This window comes from Apodemus sylvaticus, chromosome 4, assembly GCF_947179515.1.
Source record: "Apodemus sylvaticus chromosome 4, mApoSyl1.1, whole genome shotgun sequence".
In the NCBI taxonomy this organism is placed as follows: Eukaryota; Metazoa; Chordata; class Mammalia; order Rodentia; family Muridae; genus Apodemus; species Apodemus sylvaticus.
In genome coordinates, this window is record NC_067475.1 from 15328736 (window position 1) to 15351890 (window position 23155).

General features: G+C 40.0%; 1 protein-coding gene across 1 annotated transcript in view; it reads right to left on the reverse strand.

The window, feature by feature from the left end:
- Positions 1-23155, reverse strand: part of Col24a1 (collagen type XXIV alpha 1 chain) — a 265455-nt gene that overhangs the window by 74482 nt on the left and 167818 nt on the right. Inside the window, exons 34-41 of the mRNA XM_052178477.1 lie at positions 19492-19545; positions 19079-19132; positions 17802-17855; positions 17308-17415; positions 6582-6635; positions 4449-4556; positions 733-786; positions 209-262 (exon numbers count right to left, since the gene is read on the reverse strand). Coding sequence (XP_052034437.1) covers positions 209-262; positions 733-786; positions 4449-4556; positions 6582-6635; positions 17308-17415; positions 17802-17855; positions 19079-19132; positions 19492-19545 — 540 coding nt within the window. The remainder of the gene's footprint in view (positions 1-208; positions 263-732; positions 787-4448; positions 4557-6581; positions 6636-17307; positions 17416-17801; positions 17856-19078; positions 19133-19491; positions 19546-23155) is intronic.

Here is a 23155-nt window from a genome sequence, read left to right on the forward strand (position 1 = left end):
TCACACACACACACACTTGCATGCACACACTCAGACACACACTCAGACACACACACACACTCACACACTTGCATGCACACACTCAAACACACACTCACACACACACTCACACACACACACACTTGCATGCACACACTCAGACACACACTCAGACACACACACACACACACACACACACACACACACACACACACACTCACTCACACACCTTTTCTCCTTTAGGTCCTGGCGATCCAGAGGGTCCTGGCTGACCTTGATGGCCCTATAAGATTAGCAACAAATAAAGAGATAGTCCCCAGACCGAGCAGACACCAACATTTGCAATCTGTTGCTACCAACCAACTCCATGCTCTTACTCATTACAGTTTTCTGAGAAGAAATGCAAGGCACACTTTACGGAAGGTTGAGAACTAAAATATCACAATGCTTTGTCGAGGAAAAGAAACATTTTAAAATAACAGTGTTTATTTTACTCTATTTTTGTAAGTTTGTCAGAACTTCTTTTGGTGGTGAATATGTATGAAGCTCCACAGTGGCCATTCTAGTTACACAGACATTTATTGAGACTTTGGGTCTAATTTCATTGCATAATTTTTTCATTCGCATGTTCTTTATAATAAAATTTTAATAAAGGAAAAGCAAATCTTAGTTTGCATATTTGGGATATAATATGAACTAAAATGCCTTCTTGTCAATGAAAAAACATATTTGCTTAAAATCAGAAATGTTTACTCTGTATCCTGGGATTCCTGGTTCGCCTTCAGGTCCCATCAATCCTAATGGACCCTAAAAATCAAAATAAATATGAGAGAGGAAAATAGACAATTGGGTGAATCATTAAACATCTATGCCTGTTATTGAAACCTTTACCTTTAGATTTTCACGGTTTGAAATTCTACCTAGCAAATCAGGAAAACAGAAAAATTACACCCCCAATTTTTGAGTGTTTCTCTAGGACCACAGAAGTCCTACAAACCATGCTTCTAGTTAATTTCTGGAATATCCATACTCACTACCAAAAAACCCCACATTCATTTATTGAAATGCTGCTGGCACCTAAATGGCTCTCAGAAATGCAGGTTTTGTCTGTCAAAGTTTGTGGTCACTGAATATCGGAAAGTGGAACCTGATAGTGTTTGATATTGTGACTTCAGGATTCAGAACGCTCTGTCCTCATAGGGGATTCCAGATGCTTTCTGGTGTATGGCTTTAATTCAGGCCAAAGTTAATGGAATAGAAATACTGGAAATGCATGTGTCATGACCACAATAAGATTATTGTTATCAGTATTTTACAGATGACCAAGCCATACAAATTAAAGTCTGATCATCGAACATCATACTGTGTCAAAGATGTCAGCCAGACAGATGAAAAAACAGCTAATGTAATGATGATAAAAACACCTTATTTTTCTTTCATATTATCAAAGAGTTTGCACAGCGGTTTCTCCTGTTTGGATCTCAAGACAAAGTTAAGGAACTAAAGGCACAGACTAGGTATGTGATTTGCCATGTATTGTACTAAGCAGGTGTGAGAATCTTTATATAGAGTTACATCTGATCAAGTTGCTCCAATATATCTCAAATAGAATGCACATTTTGCTATATTTCTTAAAAAGCTCGTTATAATTTTTAACCATGAATTAAGAATTTTGAAAGATTTGGATCGGAACATATTTCAGTTTAAGAAAGAGCCACGAAAAGCCAACTTAAGTAAGAATTCAGGCATGATGTATCACAGGGCTTTTTATACATAATTTCTGGACCAAAATTCTGTGACTTAAGCCAAAAAATTATGTCTGAACATATGCAAAGAAGAAAATTATTTGAAACTGTGCAAACAGTTTCAAACTCTAAAATACAGAGATTGAAAGAGCAGGGTAGGGCCAGCTTGACTAATTTGGGAAAGGAGTCAGAAGCTTTTCCAGTTTCCTTGCTTGTTCGGAGAACTGAAAGGCAGCAGCATTTCCTCAGAGGTTAAATGAGGCAGCCTTGTAAGTGTGTCCAGAAAGGCAGGCAGGGCTCAAGGCTGCTGCTGGTTCTAAGGAGGGATACCTGGGAGCTGCCGCTAGGAGACAGACAGTGTGTGTGGGTAACAGGAACCTGGTATAGCTGTCTCCTGAGAGGCTCTGCCAGAGCCTGACAAATACAGAGGTGGATGCTCACAGGCAACCATTGGACTGAACACAGGGTCCCTAATGGAGGAGCTAGAGAAAGGACAGAAGGAGTTTGCAGCCCCATAGGAGGAAGAACAATATGAAACAACCAGACATCCCAGAGCTCCGAGGGACTAAACCACCAACCAGAGAGTACACATGCGGGCACCTAATGGCTCTAGCCACATACAGAGCAGAGGATGACCTTGTGGGACATCAATGGAGGAGAGGCCCTTGGTCCTGTGAAGGCTCAATGCCCCAGTGTAGGGGAATGCCAGGGTGGGAAGGCAGGAGTGGATAGGTGGGTGGGGGAGCACCCTCACAGAAACAGGGGGAGGGGGGATGGGACAGGGAGTTTTCAGAGCAGAAACCAGGAAAGGGGATAACATTTGAAATGTAAATAAAGGAAATGTCTAATAATAATAAAAAAGATAAGCAGAAGAGCTAGGCTTCCCTGAGAAGGGAGAATGGTGGTGTCTGCTCTAACAGACCCCAGAGGATGAGATGCCATGACAGACAGAACAGGCTGCTGTGGACCAGAAACAGACTGGCTGAAGGAACCCCTGAATATAAGTTTAGTTACAGTCTTACAAAAAACTGGAAGAAAATACAATGAGTGTTCAATTACAGAATTAAAACATTCAGCGGGGGAAGACAAACATCTCTCTTTTATAACTATAAAAATAAAAAAAAATCTCTACATGGCTTAAAGAATTAAAAACAATGCTATAAATGTGTTAGGATGAGAATATGGAAGAACATTTTGCATATTTTAGGTGGGAATAGAATTTCTAATGAAATAAAATCTAGAAAATGTAAAGGAGAATATTGAAAACTTTGACTATTAAAATGTTCTGCTTAGCAAAAGACACAAATTAATAGATAATTGACAGAAAAGGAGTTGTTTGTAATTTATTCTTGTAACATGTTTGACAATTTATATCAATACTTCATACTTATGAGTAATGGTTGCAAATCATCAAGAAAAGTAGCCACCAAAAGATGTAGTATGTATGTGTGGATATATATATATATATATATGTAATTTTCAGAAGAATATATATTAAATAGTTATAACAAGGAAAATTTAAATATGAAAGCAAAAATTACATATGTATTCTCATTTATCAGATTGTCAAATACTAAATGAATTAATATGAAATGTTAACAGTGCGGCTGTAGCTTCAGAAAAAATGGACCAAGAAGGCTGTGTGATTTGTGCATCTATAGACATATATAGCAATATTAATTAAGGAGAAGGAACCCATAAATCTGAGAGGGAGGGAGGGAACACAGGAAGGAAAGACAAGAGAGGAGAGGAAGTGGCATAATTACATCTTAATTAAAAATATATATATTTAAATAATTTTAAAGGTGAATACTTTTACAGAAAAAGTTCCAGAGTAGAAGCTTACATTAAGGGCAATATTTTGGGCTGCATTAATTCTGATGCTTATTAAATATTAACTACAATATCTAATGTTTTTAAAACATAGGCAAGTCCAGAGAAATATTGACATAAAACGACTGAAGGCCTGGGTGTTAAGGTGTCAGTAAATAATGCCAAATTTTCTTGAGAAAGCATGAGGACCCGGGCTCTCGAAGGCCTTGGTGACAGGCCTGGTGGGGGCTGTTTAAAGGAGGTGAGATTAGAGATCATTGCACCCATATGTTATAAATAAGCTCATGAATGGAAGATTATCTTTCAAATATCTTCCTTTCATGCTACGATTTTCTGAACAGTCCCCCATAAACCAGCTATGCAAATTTGCTGCCGCAGGCTCAGAAGCATCACGCTTCGGCCCTCTGTGTCAGGCAAAGTTCATGCAGAAGACGAGCTATAAATAGATGCTGGGGAGATTCGCCCCAACTGTTTAGAAAGATAATCTCGCATTCAAACAGGACAGGTCCAAGAGGTGGATGGAAACACATTTCAAGTTCACTTAATTTTCAGAGCGATTTGCCAACACAGCAGCTTCAGACAGATATTAAATCCTGATTTGAGGCGCTCAGTGTATAAACTTTCCTATTTTGGAGTTAAAATCAGATTTTTAAAACTTCATTGCATATTTTATTTCCATTTTCAATTTTCTCCTTCCTTCTTCATGTCTAAAACCCACTAAGCTGTTTAAGACGGTGGAATGCTTGCAATGCCCGCCATCCCACAGAGATGGATTATGTTCAGTGGAACGTTTGTGTCCTCTGTAAAGTCAATCAAGATGACTCTCTGAGAGTATGGACAGTTCTTTTCCATCCCCAGTGAGTCAGTGCTGAAAAGAAATCAAATACTGACCACAGAACCTCGAGTCCCTCTGGCACCCTTAGGGCCACTGTCACCAACGAGTCCAGGAGAGCCTCTGCTTCCAGCTTCTCCCACGGGTCCTATTTGTCCTTTATCACCCTGAGGATGACATTAGCGTGACTGAAATGAAATGTGTTAACTCATTTAACTTTACGTTTGCTTGAATGACTCCGAGGACATGTGGCCAGCAGAATTCTATGGATCACTCTTACCGCTACTGCCCGTCTTGTTTTGTGAGGCAGGGTCACACTGTGTACCTCTGAATGGCCTGGAGCTTATTATGTAGACCAGGTTGGCCTTGACTTGCGGGGGATGCTCTTGCTTCTGCCCCCTGACTGCTGGGATTACCGGTGTATGCTGTCACACCTGGTCTAAATCTGTGCAAATTATTAACTTTGCTTCAAGTTACCAGTAGCACAGATTATCATTAACAATAAGAAACTACCACCACATGTCATTTAAAACTCATAGAGAGTTTTCAAAAGAGATTAAAAGGCATTTTCTTTTAAAGAAACCAGCCAATCAGGAACTACAGCATGCTCAGGTGGAATCCTATGTAACCAGCTTTCAAACGTGTTTTGATACCTATGTGTCTCCCGTCTGCATGTGTGCATTGTTAGAGTGAGATAACAGACCTCAGGAGATGCTCATTCCTACTTCAGCCTCTCAGAGGTCTGCTGCATGCAGGGAAGTGAGTGGGCAGCTCTGGACTTCACTGACGTCGTTCAACCATTCAGAGCAAGAACCCATATAATTTCTTGCATCACTTTACATGCTTTAGAAACATGCATGGCTTCTTGAGGGCATTATAGGTACAGGCCCTTCTCTGTCACCACAACACAGGTGCTCACAAGCACCTTCCTTTTCTCAAAACAAGGACCTGCCCACTTTAATACTGATGCTCAAGTTGGGAAAACCATAGCAAACCTGTAGTCAGTCAGTCAGAATACTTGAGGACTTCCTGACTGCTCATGGGTTTATTTCAATTTCCTAGGGAAGTATGGATTGTTGTAAAGACCTACACTGCCTCTGATGCTGATTTCACTATGAGTTTCTGGTGCTTCCTGTGGTATGTGTGTGTGTGTGTGTGTGTGTGTGTGTTGCTTTGGATCAAATTCTTCCAGGCAACACTAGAATCTCCAAACCAATACTGATGACAATTGCATTATCATGCATCATGAAAGAGACTTCACGATGGGGAATTTCCAGTTAGAAATGGTAGTTAAAGCTTTTCTTGGCCTTCTATTGACTAAAACTGAGAACATGGCTCAAGTTACAGGACTGTACTTTTGGGGGAACACACATTTAACTTAAAGTTAACCCTGTGAATGTGTATTTGACTATCAAAGTCTGTTAGAAAAACTGTTACCATACTTCACCAATTCTGAGACAAATTATTGATAAATACAAAGAAGTGTTTTGATAGTAATATATTAGGATCATATAAATATGTCAAAGATTTTGTTTGTTTGAAAAAAACAAAATAAATAAGTAAAAAATACTCTTGATTTCTGGGTTTTGTTACATGAGAAAAGTAAGAAAAACCAAACTTTTCAACTAAGAATCCATTTCTGATTAACCTAGAAAGAGGAGTAATCCCAATATTCTCCCCAGATACTTTACTAAAATTGCTCTCAGGGCTAGAGAGATGGCTCAGAGGTTAAGAACACTGTTTGCTCTTCCGGAGGTCCAGAGTTCAATTCCTAGCAACCACATGGTGGCTTGTAGCCATCTATTATGAGATCTGGTGCCCTCTTCTGCCCTGCAGGATACATACAGGCAGAACACTGTATACATAATAAGTAAATAAAATTGTTCTCAAATGTCCCAAATGAAATGAAATTTTTGTTTTATATCTGTCCTTGTGCATGGCTTTTTAGTAAATAAGAGACAAAGGGAGACCGACTTTCCAAACTATAAAGGGAAAAAAATCTGTCCTCCATCAATGATAGTAACGTGCACTCTTATGGGATTAATCAAGTCTGCTCTAACGACACATTTATGGATCTTTACGCCTTATGTCTAATGCAAATACAACCATCACAGTGCTCTGTAGATCTCTGGGCATGAGAAGGAAGAAAGCCCACATGATAAGACGTAAAAAAACAACAACAAAAAATTTACCTTTTTCCCTGGTCGACCTCTTTGTCCTGGGGTTCCCACAATTCCTTCAGGTCCCTGATCATTCGATATAAAAAAGAAATAAATGATTAAGGAAAAAGGCCTAGGGTTTGAATACTTCCATCAGATAATCATCAAAACAAACACTAAATATCAATAAAGGTTATTTTTCTACACTATTGTGTATATAGTTATTTCTCACATGGGCACAGTGATTAGAAGGCAGAATTGTTACCAAGCTATAAACTTCATATGCACATGTGGTCAACATGACCTTTAAACCGTTCTTTAGGAAGGAAGTTTCTTGGAATACACCCACTTTAATTACTGAGAAAGTGATGAAGGTGCACCCAATGTATTCTAGTGTGCTGCATGTACCTCAGCATTTTGTTAAAAGAACACATTTTAAAAATATATCTACATGGCCAAGGCAAGCCTCAAAATACTATCCACTAAAAGTGGAGATTTAAAAATAGATGAAAAGAAAGGAAAAGGAAAGGCAGGGAGAAATAAGGCAGTCACAGTAAACTAAAATAATATTTTAATTTCACCTGGTAATTTGTTTACTTTGCAAAATTGAGTTTTTAAAGGAAGAGTAGGGTATGATATGGAGTTTATATCAACAATATGAGCAAGTGTAATCAATAGTGGGCTGGGATGCCAGTCCTAAAATAAGTAATAATTACAGCCTTCTTTTCATTAGTTGGAAGTGGAAATGGAAATTTCAAATTTGTGTCCACGAAGCTTGGCAAGCTTCTGCAGACAAGAAATAAATGGTGGTTTACCACTGTGCTGTGCAGGCTCCTGATAAATATTTGTTGAGTGAATAAACAGATCCCCGAGGAAGTGACTCACACCCTACACTTCCCAGCAAACACTATTCTAGTCTCAGTCTCTGAGTCCAAGGCAGCCATGCCCTACTGCTGTGGTACAGCTGCATCCAGAGGTGGAAATGGTAGCTGCACCGTGTGGAGGACGTTTCCTTGCAGACAAACAACTTTTCCAAAAAAAAGTTGATTAGCCTGCATAGAGTTTTAACTGTCAGACTTTTCTGGTTTGGGCACTTCATTGCCCCATAGTGGCTGACAGGTTGTTTAATTTATTAACTGATTCTGGGGTGAGAGAGGAGTTGACTCAGCCATTGAGAATGATCACGGCTCGTGCAGAAGACCAAAGGTACCATATACAATTACCTGACTCCAGCTGCAGGCAGGTGCAAGCCCTCTGTCCTCTATGGGCCTCCACATACATATTCCCATGCAAACTCATACATTCCCACACACTCATATATACTTGAAGTTTATATAAAAAGAAGGCCTCTGTTTACTCCTCAAATAAAAGGAAAATCTAATAAAAACTCTTGGAAGAGTTACTGAGACCTGGTGAGATTACAGTGCATATAAAAACTTGAATGAAGGGTTCAATGAAGTTAGTTTTCACTAACTTCTGTCCTTTAAGTATATTTTTTCAGTATATATATATATATATATATATATATATATATATATATATGTGTGTGTGTGTGTGTGTGTGTGTACCTAATATATATATATATATATATATTTCAGTATATATATCTATATATATGAATATATATATATTCAGTAAATATAGATGTATATATTTACAGATATAAAGAAACAAAACACAATGAAAACACATGTGCTCACTCTCCATGTATAGAACAAGAGGCGAAGCACAATATTCCCTTTCACAGCGGGGAGGGGTACAGTCATTGTCTGGAACTCTCTGCTATTCCTATTTATTACTTCATGCTCTTAGGGTGTTCCAACAGTTCCTGGTGCAATATGCCACTGTTCTGCACTTTTAAACTTTGGGCAGTGTTGTACCTGCAGTCTTCTGACACCCAGACTCTTCTTGCTTTTGCCATTATCTGCCACATCTTTAACCCTTTTACCTTTTAATTCTTTTGTAACTGCTACAGGATTCCATATTATGGCCAAATCTCAGTTTAACTGTGTGTCCTAGTGGTTAGTCTTCCTTCTCCATGGCAATGTTGCAATAAGTAAATCTGGGTCTGACCATGACAAGAGTTTTTAAGGTTTTTTTTCTCCTTGAGTTGAATTGCTAGCTTATATTTGTAAACACACAGTGTGTGTGTGTGTGTGTGTGTGTGTGATTTTTTTATACATGGGCAATCAAATTTTACACTACAATTTACTGTGTAGTGATATTTTCTTTATTAACACATAATGCACAATCAAATAATCAAATATCACTTTAAAATTGACTCAGACTGATTCTAGGGTATTTTTTTAAAAATTTCATCATCTGTGAGCCATGTGAAATTTAACCATAAGATGGTAACCTTAATAATGCTCTGATAGCACATAGGTCAAGTCATCCCATCTGCCTCCCTCCCCAGCCATCCCCAGCCATCCCCAGGCATTCCTAAAACTGTCTTAATATGGGATCTTTAATCTTCAGTACAAACTCTGAGTTAATTTTCATAGTCAAGTCCCATTGAAATTCCTGTTGGGATTTTTGACTGACACTGAATTAAATATAAACGGACTTAGAAATATTTTCACAATGGAAGTCCCCCTGGTCACCAATGCTGTTACACCTCAGTCCATATATTTAGGTCTCTTAGGATTTTTTTTTTAGGTTATATTATTCTCAAATTATAAATAGCTACAAAACTTTACAAGTACTGTGTTAAGACATAATCCAAGGAGCTTACTCTTGTAGCTGATTATAGCAAAATTCTTTGGGGTTGTTAAAGATACAAAGAAGCCATTTTTGAGTATTAATATTTCATTTGACATCATGATGAACTCTACCTAATTACAATTTATGGAATATTTAGCTCATCCTACAAGTATTTCTATTTACTATGTGTAAATATTATTATTAATATTAAGAAGAGTGGAGAAACGTCAATTTTAACTCATTTCTTAGGCATCTCTCCACTAAGTACAATAGTGAAAGTTAATATAAAGTTTTAATAAATGATTTTTTCTTCATCTCTTGGAGTGACTGTATTCCTGTGTTAAACTTTGTAAAATACATGACTCACATTTATAATACTTTAAAGTGTTAAGCTTTTGGTACAATGTCAGTATGAGGAAACACACAAAACTTTTAGGTGTTATTGATATTTTTTAGATGAAGTAAATTCAGTATCTGTGTGCTTGCTGATATGTGTGACCCCACCTGTCAACAACTAATTCATCTTAGGCACCACTTGTTTACAATTTGTGGGTCTGCAATGCATGATTAAAATGAAAGTGCTAACACAGATATCCAACAGTCTCTATGGCTGAGGCATTTCTTTAAAGATAGATTACACCTTCATCTCTGCCTTCAAATATTTTCTAGCCCTATTTTCAAGTTATTATTCTTGTCTCACAGCTCATTAACATACAGTAGCAATTAAATTAGGAGTTGAAGTTCTCTTCCCAAACCTTCCTACACCTGTGGCTCAGTTACACACACCTGCTTCCTTCTCTGTCTGAGAAATAAGGGTCCATTCCCTGGGTGAGGCCAGTGTCCCGCTTATGTCCTTGGTCCCAGACCCACTCACTTGTCCACCACCCCTCCTTCTGAAAGGGTCCAGCTAGCCTGAGTGTACTATCAACATTGATCCTGAATGTGCCATTTCTAACTCCATCCACAGAGGTCTAAAGCTACGTGAGAGAATCCCCAAGCTTATGTGTCTCTGCCCTTTTCCCTCCCTCCATTTCCTTCCTTCCTCCTTTTCTCCCTCCCTCCCTTCCTTTGTTCATTCCTTCCTTCTTCCCTTCCTTCCTTCTTTCTTTCCTTCTTTCCTTCCTTATTCCATTCCTTCCTTCCCCTTTCTTCTTTCCTTCCCTTTTCCTTCCCGTTCCTCTCTTCCTCCCTCCCTCTTTCTGTCCCTCCCTCCCTCTGTCCCTCTGTCCCTCCCTCTGTTCCTCTGTCCTTCCCTCCCTCCATCTCTCTCTCTCTCCCTCCCTCCATCTCTCCCATTATTAGACATTTATTACTTCTGAAGTTTTCCAGAGCCATTTTTCTGGTTCTAGCAAAACTTTTGAAAGCTGTGCCATGCCTCTCGTCACTGACCTAATCTCTCATTTCTCTTCAGTTGGGCTTTTGATCCCACCACAGTACCCAACCTCTGGAAAGTCACATCCAATGGTTATTTTATTTGAAACATTTTTTTTGTACCTAAAACTTTCTAAATCCTTTCTTTTCATTGAAGCATGCTTCCCTTGTTTCTACTTAGGTCTTAAATAAAGATGTCTCTGCTACCCAGCTTCTTAATTCTGGAGAGACTTCTTCTCTTCTATCCCCTCAGGTAATCTTGTCATACCCCATGTTGTGAAATACCACCAGAATTCTCATAATTCTTAAGCTATGTCTGCCACGATCCCTCTTCCTTGTAACATCTCTTCTTGAATTTCTAACAAGCTTCTCAAATTTTATGTACTCAAAACCAATTCTTAAATTTCCTCCTCCCACCCCTAAACCTGGTCTCTCCTTGTTTTCCTGTCTTCATTGTAAAATCAGGAAACATTATAAAAATTAGTAAAATACATTTCTCTTTTGCCTATTTTAATACCAGAACTTGGTCCCTCCCTTCTCAGTCTAAAGCCTAAAGAGGGAATTGTCTTGAGAGGACTGTTCTATTCTCCTTTTCTTCATTTTCAACAATTTACAAGCTCAGTCTTTAAGGATTTTACTAGAGAGGAGAGGCATGTGACTAAGACATAGAAGCAGTGAGCAGATCTTTAGGTCTTCCCCACAAGGAGGAGAGAGAGGGGTGGGGGAGAATTAACTGACTCTTCCTCAGTCAAATTTGTGTTAATGTTCACCAAGCTCCAGAGGTCCTGCTGCCTCCATCCACACCCACAGGGTTGCGGTTACAGCATTTTAAAAGGGTGCTGGGGATTCAAACTCAGGTCCTCACACTTGTGCAGCAAGTGTTCTTACCTACAGAACATCCCATGTGCATCTCCTTTCTATAGTTAATATATGTCAAGCAGTTCCAGAAAGCATCCATGTTGAGATTCAGTCCTGCTTGTTTGATGCTTTATGAGAGCAGTTACTTTGCTTTCAGAAGTGCTGCACCACATTGGTTGTCTTTCTAACAAGTTAATCATTGTATGGGATTTATGTGCATCTAGAATGTACAACACTCTTATTGGTAGTGGAGTCCATTACCTTTTTGTTAGTGTCTTTGGTTCTTTTTTTATGCTTTGCTTAAGAAGTCCTTGCTTATTTTAAAGCCATGAAGATTTATCTCCACCCACCCTCCACTGCCACAATTTCCTCCAAGGCTTTTGCAGTTGGAGCTTCGGAGCTTCTCTGAGTTGATCTGCAGGGTGAGCAGTGTCCAGCTTGATCTCGTGCACACAGGTAGATTGGTGCTCTAGCAACCTTCTTTGACAGATCACTATTTCCCCGACAGACTTGCCTGGTGCATCACACGGATGCTCATCCAATGCATATTGTTTATCTAAGTTTATGCTTTGATAACTCCTGACATTAGACGATGCTAAACAAAGTGGGAATTATGAGTGATTCTTACCAAAGATGATATTTTTCTGCTTGAATCTTTTCAATATCCCCTCCACTTTTTGAATCAAATCTGCATTTCTTATTAATCCTTTAAAAATCCCACATGTTCTGTTTCCTATATATTTCTTCACATTTAAAACATACAAACAAACATAAAAAAACATACAAGCTGACCTCTGACTATTCATGGTGCTATGCTGCTTTCGGGGTCTAAAGGTGCCCAGCTGACTCACCTCCACACCACTGCCCTTGCGAATCCATCAACCATAAAGGATCTTCTTCTAATTCTTGAAATGGATCTGAGCTCAGTCAACCATTATTCAAAGAAGGTGTTAATGGCTCCAGCATGTTATGTCTTTTACCTGTGATGATTAGTTTTCATGGTCAACTTTCCATAATTTAGAATCATCTGGTAAGTGAGAATCAGTTGAAGAACTGTCTAGCTCACATTAGGTCATGGGCATGTCTATATGGTATTATCTTGTTGGCCTTAACTGACATGGTAAGACCCAGCCCACTGCAGGTAGCACATCCCATAGCCATATGGCCCTGAACTGTATAATAATGAAGAAAGCAAGCTGAGCACATCAATCAATCAATCAATCAATCAGTCAATCAATCAATCAAGCAAGCAAGCAAGCAAGCTAGGATCCATGAGTTTAATCTCTCTGCTCTTAACTGTGGATATAACCAAGTCCTTGATTTCCCTCATGATATAACATAGAATTATGTGCTAAAACAATCCCCTTTCTCACATATGTTGCTTTTGGCTAGGGTGTTTTATTATAGCAACAGAAACCATTAGTACACCATCCTTAACTAATTATTTTTATTGCTCTTAATCTGTTATTTTAATTCATGACACTTGTAATTTATATTTTTAAACTTCACATTTCTTGTTATTGATTTACTTACACCATTGTATCTACACTCATCTATTGACTAGTGTGTGACTATGGGCTTTAGTATCTTTAGTTTCCACTCTGTATGCCCAGTTCTTAGCAGAGTTACAGAATCATAGAAAATACCAGAAGCTGCCTGGACATGTGTATTTTATAGCATCATGCTCTGAAAGGCTGAGTAAAAAATTCAAAATGCTAAATAAAAGTGAATGTTGCTTTCTCTGTATCTCTATGGGTGCAGGAGTCCAGAACTCTCATGAAGCCCAGGGTGTCAGAATCCCTGGTGTTGAGCAACAGGTCATGTAAGCTGTCTGACATGGGGACTGAACTTCAGTCTGGTGCAAGAGCAGTTGTGCTCCTCACTGGTGAGCCAGCCCTCCAGCCCCAATGAATGTTGTTTCTATGCCACAGAGCCTTCTCTTCCGAAGAAAATCTATACAGAAGCCACAGGTTAAGCTATAGGTTAAGCAGATGTGTGCTTTCTGATGGAAGTAGGAATATCAGGAACAGAGCCATGCTGAGTCAGCAGCCATGCTGGGCACATCTGCAGGAGCCCCAGCCTATCGGTCTATGCAGTGGATGCAGGAAGCTAAGACCAGAGACTGGCCTGCTCAGTGATGCAGCTCTTCAGTGGGGGAACAGAGGTTTGAAAACTGGCGGGGTAGGATTTCTGTATCTATGATATTTACGATCGAACAAAACCTTAGCAGGACAGTCACAGAATATACTCAGGTGATAAGACTTAGGTTTTGGTTTTTTTTTTTTTTTTTTTTTTTTTTTTTTTTTTTTTTTTTTTTTTTTAATTCTGAGAATGTCACCAACCCAAAATTTCTAACCAAAATATCCCCAGGGTTCCCAAGGAAAAAATCTCATTGTACCTAAGCAGATCAAAAATGCACATTTCAGTAAGTCTGATTGAGTTTTCACTAAAGGAATAAAACAAAATAACCTCATTTTAATACGCCCTACTTTGGAGTTCTCCACATGTGTTTAGAGATGAGATGCCATTGCAGTAGAGTCTTCAGATGTGGATGACCGACCATAAGTTAGACAGATGTTCTTTCCTAGCGGAGATATGCATTTGGGCAACTGAACATTTTAGAATGGAATTCATGCATAAAATATGCACATTTTCTCCTCTGTTTAGCCAAGCAACAGCTTGGATTTTGAATTTGTCAACTGATGTTTTCCTATACACCCCCTCAACACCAATCTCATCCTGTCTTACAGAGTGAAGGGCTTCTTATTTTGAAAAAAAAAAAGTCTTTTCTTCCACCCTTTTCCATGTTTATTTTGTAAAGACTGAGGTAGCATCTTTGGGACACTGCCCAAAGAACAATTTTAAAAGCGCAAAATAAAACCAACATCAGGCTGCCTGATTAAGCAACAGTTCCTTGGATCATAAAATTTGTTTGAAAAAAAATGCCACGGTATTTTTATTGAGTTTATGATCTGAAAGACATTTAAAATTCCAAAGAGAACAACAACAAAAAAGAATAAAAAAGAAACACACATGTGTTGTTGCTGAGAGAGAGAGAGGAGGGAGAGAGAGAGAGGGAGAAGGAGAGGTAGAGGGACAGGGAGAGGGAGAGAGAGAGAGAGAGAGAGAGAGAGAGAGAGAGAGAGAGAGAGAGAGAGAGAGAGAGGAGGGAGGGAGAGAGAGAGAGAGAGAGAGAGAGAGAGAGAGAGAGAGAGAGAGAGAGAAAGAGGAGGGAGAGAGAGAGAGGGAGAAGGAGAGGGATAGGGAGAGAGAGAGAGAGAGAGAAGGAGAGGGATAGGGAGAGAGAGAGAGAGAGAGAGAGAGGTAACCATGATGCGTATTGGGCAGGATTTGTCCCGGGAGGCATTAGGAAGCAGATGGAGTCTGTGTTTGTCATTTTCCATGCTTTGTTTGTAGCCTCTGTTCCATCTCTGCTCTCCCCATCGCCAGCTGTCATAGGCAGCATCCTCAGAGTCCCTGAGGATGCTGTGCTGTGTCTACTTGGATCCTTCTTTTCCTCCATTGTATGTTCAATCTAGTTGTTTTAAAAGTCCTTGCTGAGGTATAAGTTACTAGAGATGCACACACATACACACACACACACACACACACAGAGTATGAGAGTGTGTGCATGCATGCTGGAGATAAAAACCCACCTTTACATGCTAGATGTAGATGTATGCTTTACCCCTAAGCTACATGCCTGGCCCCAAAAAACATTCATTTGTCGAAATTATCCAGAATCACAATTTCTTGGCACTGGTTTCTTTTACAGGTAGAATCCTGATACTAATGGGAAAATTAATTCCCTAAAAATAATTCAACCTGCCAAGAACCCTAGGAAGGTAAAACTTAGAACCCAAAGTGAGTGTTTCAATGTGGTTTTGGGGATGCTGAAATCGGAGAACAAGGGAATTGCTGTCAGCCCTGGCATCTCCTACAGTACAGTGAGTCTGAATATTTCTCCTGGTGAAAGGAGGGATAATAACATATATAGAGGGTTCTCTGAGAGGAGGCAAGTGACTTCATGTTGCTTACTCTCAGAGAGGATCCTTAAGGCATTGTGGGTGCTGAGTTGAGATGTCAGGGCAGAGGAGAAATAGGCAATTTACTATGATGGTAAAACTGAATGGAAAACAATCTTCACCTGCCAATGATGTTTAGGCACAATGATGTTTTTGCTTTATCCACATTTTTCTCTAATAAGTTGGTTAATTTATGCATGTAAGTGTGTACCTGCAAACATGCGTGCATATCAGGTGCATGTCTGGAACCTGCAGAGGTCAGAAGACAATGTGGACTGGAGTTAGGAAGATGGTGGTTAGCTTCCGTGTGGGTGCCAGGAGCCCTGCCCAGGCTCTCTGCAAGACCAGCAAGAGCTACTAACTGATGAACCATCTCTCCAGCCTCCTTACGCTCATTCTTTAGATGCCAGTTGAAATATGCTGGTGCAGTTCCCTATTGTTTGTGGAGAATATATTTATATCCTATTACATTAATTATATTATAGCATTGTTTCTTATTATCGAGAAAGGAACCACAGTCTCGGATACCTGCGAGTGACGAGGGAGCCAGTTATAGCTTCATTTATGGTATTTGTTTTGATTTTCAAGACAGCTCTTTCATCTCAGTGAGGCAAACTCAGCTGAGCTGACTAGGGCAGGGGCTACACCACCGATATGATATTATTGATTTGGACGTTAGTTGCCAGTGAAGAGACACACAGTAAAAACACATAACAATCCCCAACCAGTTTTATAAATCACTGCTGTGTTCCCAGTCTTTGCAGAGCCCTCACATGGAGACACAGGAGCTCACAAGAATGTGGTTATTGAAGAGACGAAAGACAAAAATGTGCTTCTCAAGAGTTATCTCCCGGGGAGAAGACTTCCACCACTCGAAGTGAACGTTGATTCTTTACTGAGGAAGATTGCCAGGGCACAGGGGAGAGGGAAATCTTGGTGTTTAGTAGAATCATAGGGATTCTTCTATCAAGGAACGAACAATCTCTAAGGTCAAGCAAACTTGGAGAAGTAAAAACAGAGCAATTCTCTGCTTAAAAGTCTCAGATCAGAGGAAACAGTAAAGCCTTAAACTACAAACCACCCCAAAGGCAGGAAGGTTACAGGAGGAACAGGGTCACAAATATCCTGAGTTTAACCAGAGAGAGACTGCTCTTACCTAGCTATGGCTTACATTTGCCTGAAGGTGAGAACATTTGTTCACTATGACATTTTAAATTTCCTTTGTAACTCAGGAGAAGGCATTGTTACTGCATCATGGTTACAAAGAATCTTCATCTGGGGGCTAGGAGTTATTCTAGAACAAGAACATGGGATCATAGCAGAATATTTACACTAATTAAATCTGAGACAACAGAAGACTTTGACCAGCAAAAGATTTACGACAGAAGTTCAACAGTATATGAAAAAGTGTCTTTCCCCTTTGCATTCGAGGACGATTCACAGTCTGGTTTTATCATCCACTCAAGACTCAGTCAACATCTCCAGTCACCATGCAGACATAAAAGGAGGTCAAATTGTGTGTGCCAGTGTCTGTACCCATGTGTGTGTGTGTATGTGTGTGATGCATGATGCATGTACATGTGTGTGTGCACATGGGTGTTCATGTATGTGGTATATACATATGTGCATATATCTCTGCACATGGGTGTACATATGTGTGTGGTATATTTGCATGTTTGCATATGTGTGTGTATGGTGCGTGTATGTGTACACATGGTATGCATATATGTGTGGTACATATTGTTTTTGCATGTATGTGTGTGTACATATAGCACTGAGTTAAGTGAACCAGCAGTACTTACTGGAAGGCCCATCTGACCTGGTCTCCCAACAGGCCCTGCTGTTCCTGGTAAACCCATCTCTCCTTTGTCTCCATCCTCTCCAGGAAGTCCACTTCCTCCTGGAGACCCCTGGAACCCAATGAAAGATGTTTATTCTTAAGAATGTAGTGAAATAATTATGTCATGCAAGAAGTATATTTTTATTTGACACACAAAAGTAATTAAGCCTGATCCCTTAAACATTCTACTTAAAATTTTAGTTGAGGGCTAGGATGACCCTCGGTTGCTAGTATGATAGTGCATTCGATGCCTTGAGGTTAATCTGAGGCACTGAATAAAAACTATAGCTCCAAAACTTAGGGGGTAGAGGCAGGAGGGTCCAAAGTTTCAGTCATTCTCAGGATATTCTGTGAGTTTGAGGATAGCCTAGGATATAAAACATCATCTCAAAAATACATGCATGCATACACGCATGCATATATACATACATACATACATACATACATGCAGCTTACCTTTAATCCATCTTTTCCTTGGACACCTTCTTCTCCAGGTGCTCCAGGCTCTCCCTATTTTATTTGGCAGCAGACAAAGTAAGATTAAGATTTTGGTCATCTCATTGATCTTACTACACAGTTTGCCCCTAGTAGGTGTAGGAAGTAGCTCATTTGTAGTTATTTATTTCTATGTCAACATCATCTGTAAAGAGGACTTGACAGTGGACCAAACGTGGTTGAAGTTTCCTGGAAGAGCTCTGGCGATGCCTAAGATGGTCACTGTTGTAAACTCAAAAGCAGTGTGTTTCTGGAATACCTGATACATTTTAGATAATTAAAGGCAACATGTTTGTCTGGAGCCTGGAAATTCATCTAGCTAGATTGCTCCTCTGAGATCAGGAAATGTAAACACCTCCAGGGTAAGAAATCCAGCTCCTTGCTAGAGTGAACTTAGTGGGTTAACGTAACCAAACTCAGTCATGATCATTTTACTGTGCTTTCAATTTCTATACTTTCTCCCTTCAGAGAGGCAAGGATTATGGCCAAGGCACACCCATAAACTCCCTTTTAGATATAGAACTCACAAAAACATTGACCATAACTTATGAAGCTGTTAAAGCAGTGTTGCTCTTTATAATTAAGTGAATTAACCAGTACTAATTAATAGAACTACACCAGTCTCATTTATGATCCCTGTATTAAGCTGATTTCTAATCCCAACCCCCTAAAAGGAAAATGCAAAGCAATAAACCAGATGCAAAAAATATAAATCTTTCATACTTTATCTTCTGAGTGAAAAATTATGGTGAAAAACAGCCACCTCACCAGGCTTAAAGCCGGTCTATATCATTATAACTTTTCCTGGCTATCAAATTACAACTACTCATAAACACTTCCTTGCATCTCATTAGCTTCACACCGTCCTGGGATGGTTTTTTAAACACAAATTACATTTCAAGCTTCATTCTGTCTGTTAGGTTGGACAGTGTCCTGAATGTTGATCAGCTATTTGTGAAGTTCTTCTCTAAGCAGCTCTAAGCAGTAACCACGTGACCGCACGTTTTTTGGCAAGGCTCTTTAGAGCTCACGTGGTTTTGAGAAAAGTCTTTTAGGATTCCAAATGCCTAATTTAGAATGCAAACAGGGTGTAGTGTGTAGTTTTTAAAGTCAGGAAACATTCCATAGTGCACATGAAAGGCTTATTACACTACTTTTCGGTGCGATTAGGGTAGTTAAGTTTTGAGTGCCCCCAAACAGTGGGTCGGTGCATTAGACTTGATACTGTAGGTACTCACGCGAGACCCTGGTTCCCCAGCATCCCCAGCGCTGCCAGTAGGTCCAACATCTCCCTGGAGAGACAAAGGGAAGGCTAAGCTTTTCTTCGCTCAAGTTCTAATCACGGAGTGCATATTACAAGAGACAGCATCTTGAGTCCTTTCTGCTCTCCTGATGCTCCACCTTCAGGACGGTGTTTGTTGCAGGGCAGGGTGGCTCATGCCTTTACTCCCAGCTCTTGGACACAGTGGCTCTCTCTGAGTTTCAGGCCAGCCTGCTCTACATAGTGAGTTCCAGTACAGCCCGGACTACACAGTGAGACATCGTTTCCACCTTGTCCCCCTCCAAAATCTAAAAAAGATGGTGTTTGTCAAACTGGGAAAAGTATGGGCGCTACGTTAGAGACATGCCTTTTGCTTACATTTATAGTTACCTTAGCACCTGGTTCACCTTGCAGGCCAGAGTCTCCCTCAGTGCCCGGAGGTCCCTAAAAGAGAATGATTTGACAAGTTCCAAGGGCTGTACCAACCCATAAGAAGGTGGTTTGAGTTTCAGCTCAAAGGTGAGTCAGTGTGCTGGAGAGGGCTTTGGCTGCTTCTACACAAACTTCAAAGCATCTTTCTAGGATTCCTTAGTAGTTCAGAAAATTCAAAAATATCAGAGATTTCAGCTTTGCTTGAAACCAGGCTTGAAACCAGAACAATTAAGACCATTTCCCCCCAAAACTTTCATCATTGAAACCTTAGAGAGTATGGAATAACTTCTTCCTACAGCCTCAAATTACCTGTCCTCAGATTTAAAAATATTTATCCACCTTCCTAATTGTGTCTCTTCCTCCTGTGGCCATCGAAACCAACTTCCTTAGGATCAATTAATATTTTTCATATTTTAAAAGTAAAATATACCATATAAATTGAGGATAGAGTTGTCACATCAAAAAGTAGTTTACTGAATTATTTTTCTAGTCTCTTTTTCTTGATGATTCCAGTGTTGTTGGGGAGCTTTGATTATTTTGACCTTGAAAACACAATTTCTTGTGATCTTTGTCTCCTTCCAGGTCTGAGACTTCAGCAGTGGCTGTTGTATTCTTTTTGCTCTCGGAAGCATACATGGTGTTTTGTTTTGTTTTGTTCTTTTTGTGTCCCCTACGTCTTCCCAGTCTTATAATTCACTCATTCTTCCATTCCTTTTATTAATCCATTGGGAGCTTTGTATATGTGCCATCAGGTCATGTCTTCTCTCCCAAGTTTTCCCCGACTCACGTCCCCTACCTACCCAACTTTGTGCCACTTAAGAAAAGAATCCTTCAAGATCAGGTAGTTCAACCCAGATCTTTTTGGATAAGTGGTCTTCTACAGGAGAGCGGTCTACTTATCAAGGGCTATAATCTTCTAGAAACCTCACTTTCTCCCTGCAGATAACAACTTCCAATAGCTCTATAGCTGGGAGTGGAATTGTGTGCCTTCTTTTTACCCCACCCATATTTTTCCTCTATTCTTTTTTAATTTCCTAAATTAATTGTAATTGCATAAATTCTGCACTATTTTGAAGCACAGACAAGACTCTTTTTTATAATTATTAGAGATTAAAATGATTCCATAATTTAATAGTATTTTAGATGGAAGGGGTTCAGTTTTTCTTTTTCATAAACCACTACCATCCACAGTCTCTGTTTTTAAAAATAAAATGAAGATGAGAAGTACCCACACAATGGAAGAGATGGGCAGATAATGAAAACTCCGGTCCAGCAGCTCAGAGGACACTGGGCTTTTGTGTTTTGACTCCTTGGTGTTTATTTCTGTAACTGAGAATGTGGAGGCTGAGTGTCTGGGTTTGTATCTGAGACTGATATTAATACAAGCTAGTGCTCTTTGATAATTTCATGTCTTAGTTTCTTCCTCTGTAAAATGGGGGTGATACCTGTACCTGCCTCATGAAGCTGTGCAAACCCGCAGAAGCAGCAGAACACATAAATCCTGCGAGCAACCCAAGCATGCTTCAGAGGTCAACTGTCACCGGGGCCCTCAGTCACTCTGCAGCAGGGAGAGCTACATCTCATGTTTTATTTGCTAGTGGGTGTTCTCTTTTCTGCTGCTCTCCAACCACTGTGAAACCTCTGTATTTTCCTCAGATCGCCAAGGGCATTTCACATCCTTATCACAACAGAATCTTTCTACTCTCTTAAAAATAATTCAAGCTGTGAGTGTGATTTCTCTGTGGTTTCTTCAGGCTCAGGATGTAGCACAGCACTGGTGGTCATACTAAGTGCTATCTCTTGATCATATCTTAGTCAGCTCTGTCACCTGTAAGCTATTTGCCTTGGATGGACAAGCAGACTGTAGCATCTGCTTCCTTGCAGCCTTCCAGACTCCAGAAGAGACACTGCCACTTCTGTCACATGACCTAGAAATGCCCGAATGGTTTGACATCTCTTTCTGCTCCATTTTTCAAATTCCACATATGAAGGGTCTGTAGAATTTATATGATGAGTATCTCTGTGTGTACATTATCACTTCAGTTCACCAGCTTCTTTTTCTCCTCCTTTCCTCTCCCTCCCTTCCTTCCTCCCTCACTCTCTCCCTCCCTTCCTCCCTCTCTCCCTCCATCCTTCCTTCTCTCCCTCCCTCCATCCTTTTCCTTCTTCTCCCCCCCTCTTTTTCTTCCATCAGAATCTCATGGCATAGCTCAAGCTGTCCCAGCATTCATGTATTCACAGGCTAGCCTCAAGCTCAGAATAATCCCCCTGCCTCAGTCTTGAGTGCTAAGATTGCAGATGTGTGACTACATGACTCTCTTCAAAACCCTTTTAATAGGTAGACCTATACTTATATTTGCCGAGAAACATTTCTCATTCAGCTGCTAGAACTGCTTTAAGCAAAATATGAGTCTGACTTCATTACTGCCTAGTTTAGATGATGACTTTTAAGAGCCCAAGATAAAAGGCCCAAGCCTTGTAATAGAGTACTCCAGACTGTTCATGACTTCAGTCCAGGTACCTTCCATTCTCTGTGGACAGCTAATATCCCGTAGCCCCACAGTCCGAGGATCTCCCCAGTGCCACCCTTCTTTCTGAAATTCTCTTATTAGTAGTGTCTTTTTTCTTTTCTTTTTTTAATTTGATATATTTTAAATTTACATTTCAAATGATTTTCCCTTTTCTGGCTCCCCACTCCCCAAAAGTCCCATAAGCCCTCTTCCTCCCCCTGTTCCCCCATCTACCCCTTCCCACTTCCCTGTCCTAGTATTCCCCTACACTGCTGCTACACTGAGCTTTTCCAGAACCAGGGGCCACTCCTCCGTTCTTCTTGGACAACATTTAATATGTGGATTATGTCTTGGATATTCCAGGTTTCTAGGCTAATATCCACTTATTAGTGAGTGCATATCATGATTGGTCTTTTGAGACTGGGTTACCTCAGTATGATGTTCTCCAGCTCCATCCATTTGTCTAAGAATTTCATGAATTCATTGTTTCTAATGGCTGAAGAGTACTCCATTGTGTATATATACCACATTTTTTGTATCCATTCCTCCGTTGAGGGACACCTGGGTTCTTTCCAGCTTCTGGCCATTATAAATAGGGCTGCTATGAACATAGTGGAGCATGTATCCATATTACATGCTGGGGAATCCTCTGGGTATATGCCCAGGAGTGTTATAGCAGGATCTTCCGGGAGTGAGGTGCCCAGTTTTCTGAGGAACCGCCAGACCGATTTCCAGAGTGGTTGTACCAATTTGCAACCCCACCAGCAGTGGAGGAGTGTTCCTCTTTCTTCACATTCTCGCCAACATCTCCAGTCTCCTGAGTTTTTAATCTTAGTCATTCTGACTGGTGTAAGGTGAAATCTCAGGGTAGTTTTGATTTGCATTTCCCTAATGACTAATGATGTTGAGCATTTTTTAAGATGCTTCTCAGCCATCCGAAGTACTTCAGGTGAAAATTCTTTGTTTAGCTCTGTATCCCATTTTTAATAGGGTTACTTGGTTCTCTAGGGTCTAACTTCTTGAGTTCTTTGTATATATTGGATATTAGCCCTCTGTCAGATGTAGGGTTGGTGACGATCTTTTCCCAATTTTTTGGTTGCCAATTTGTCCTT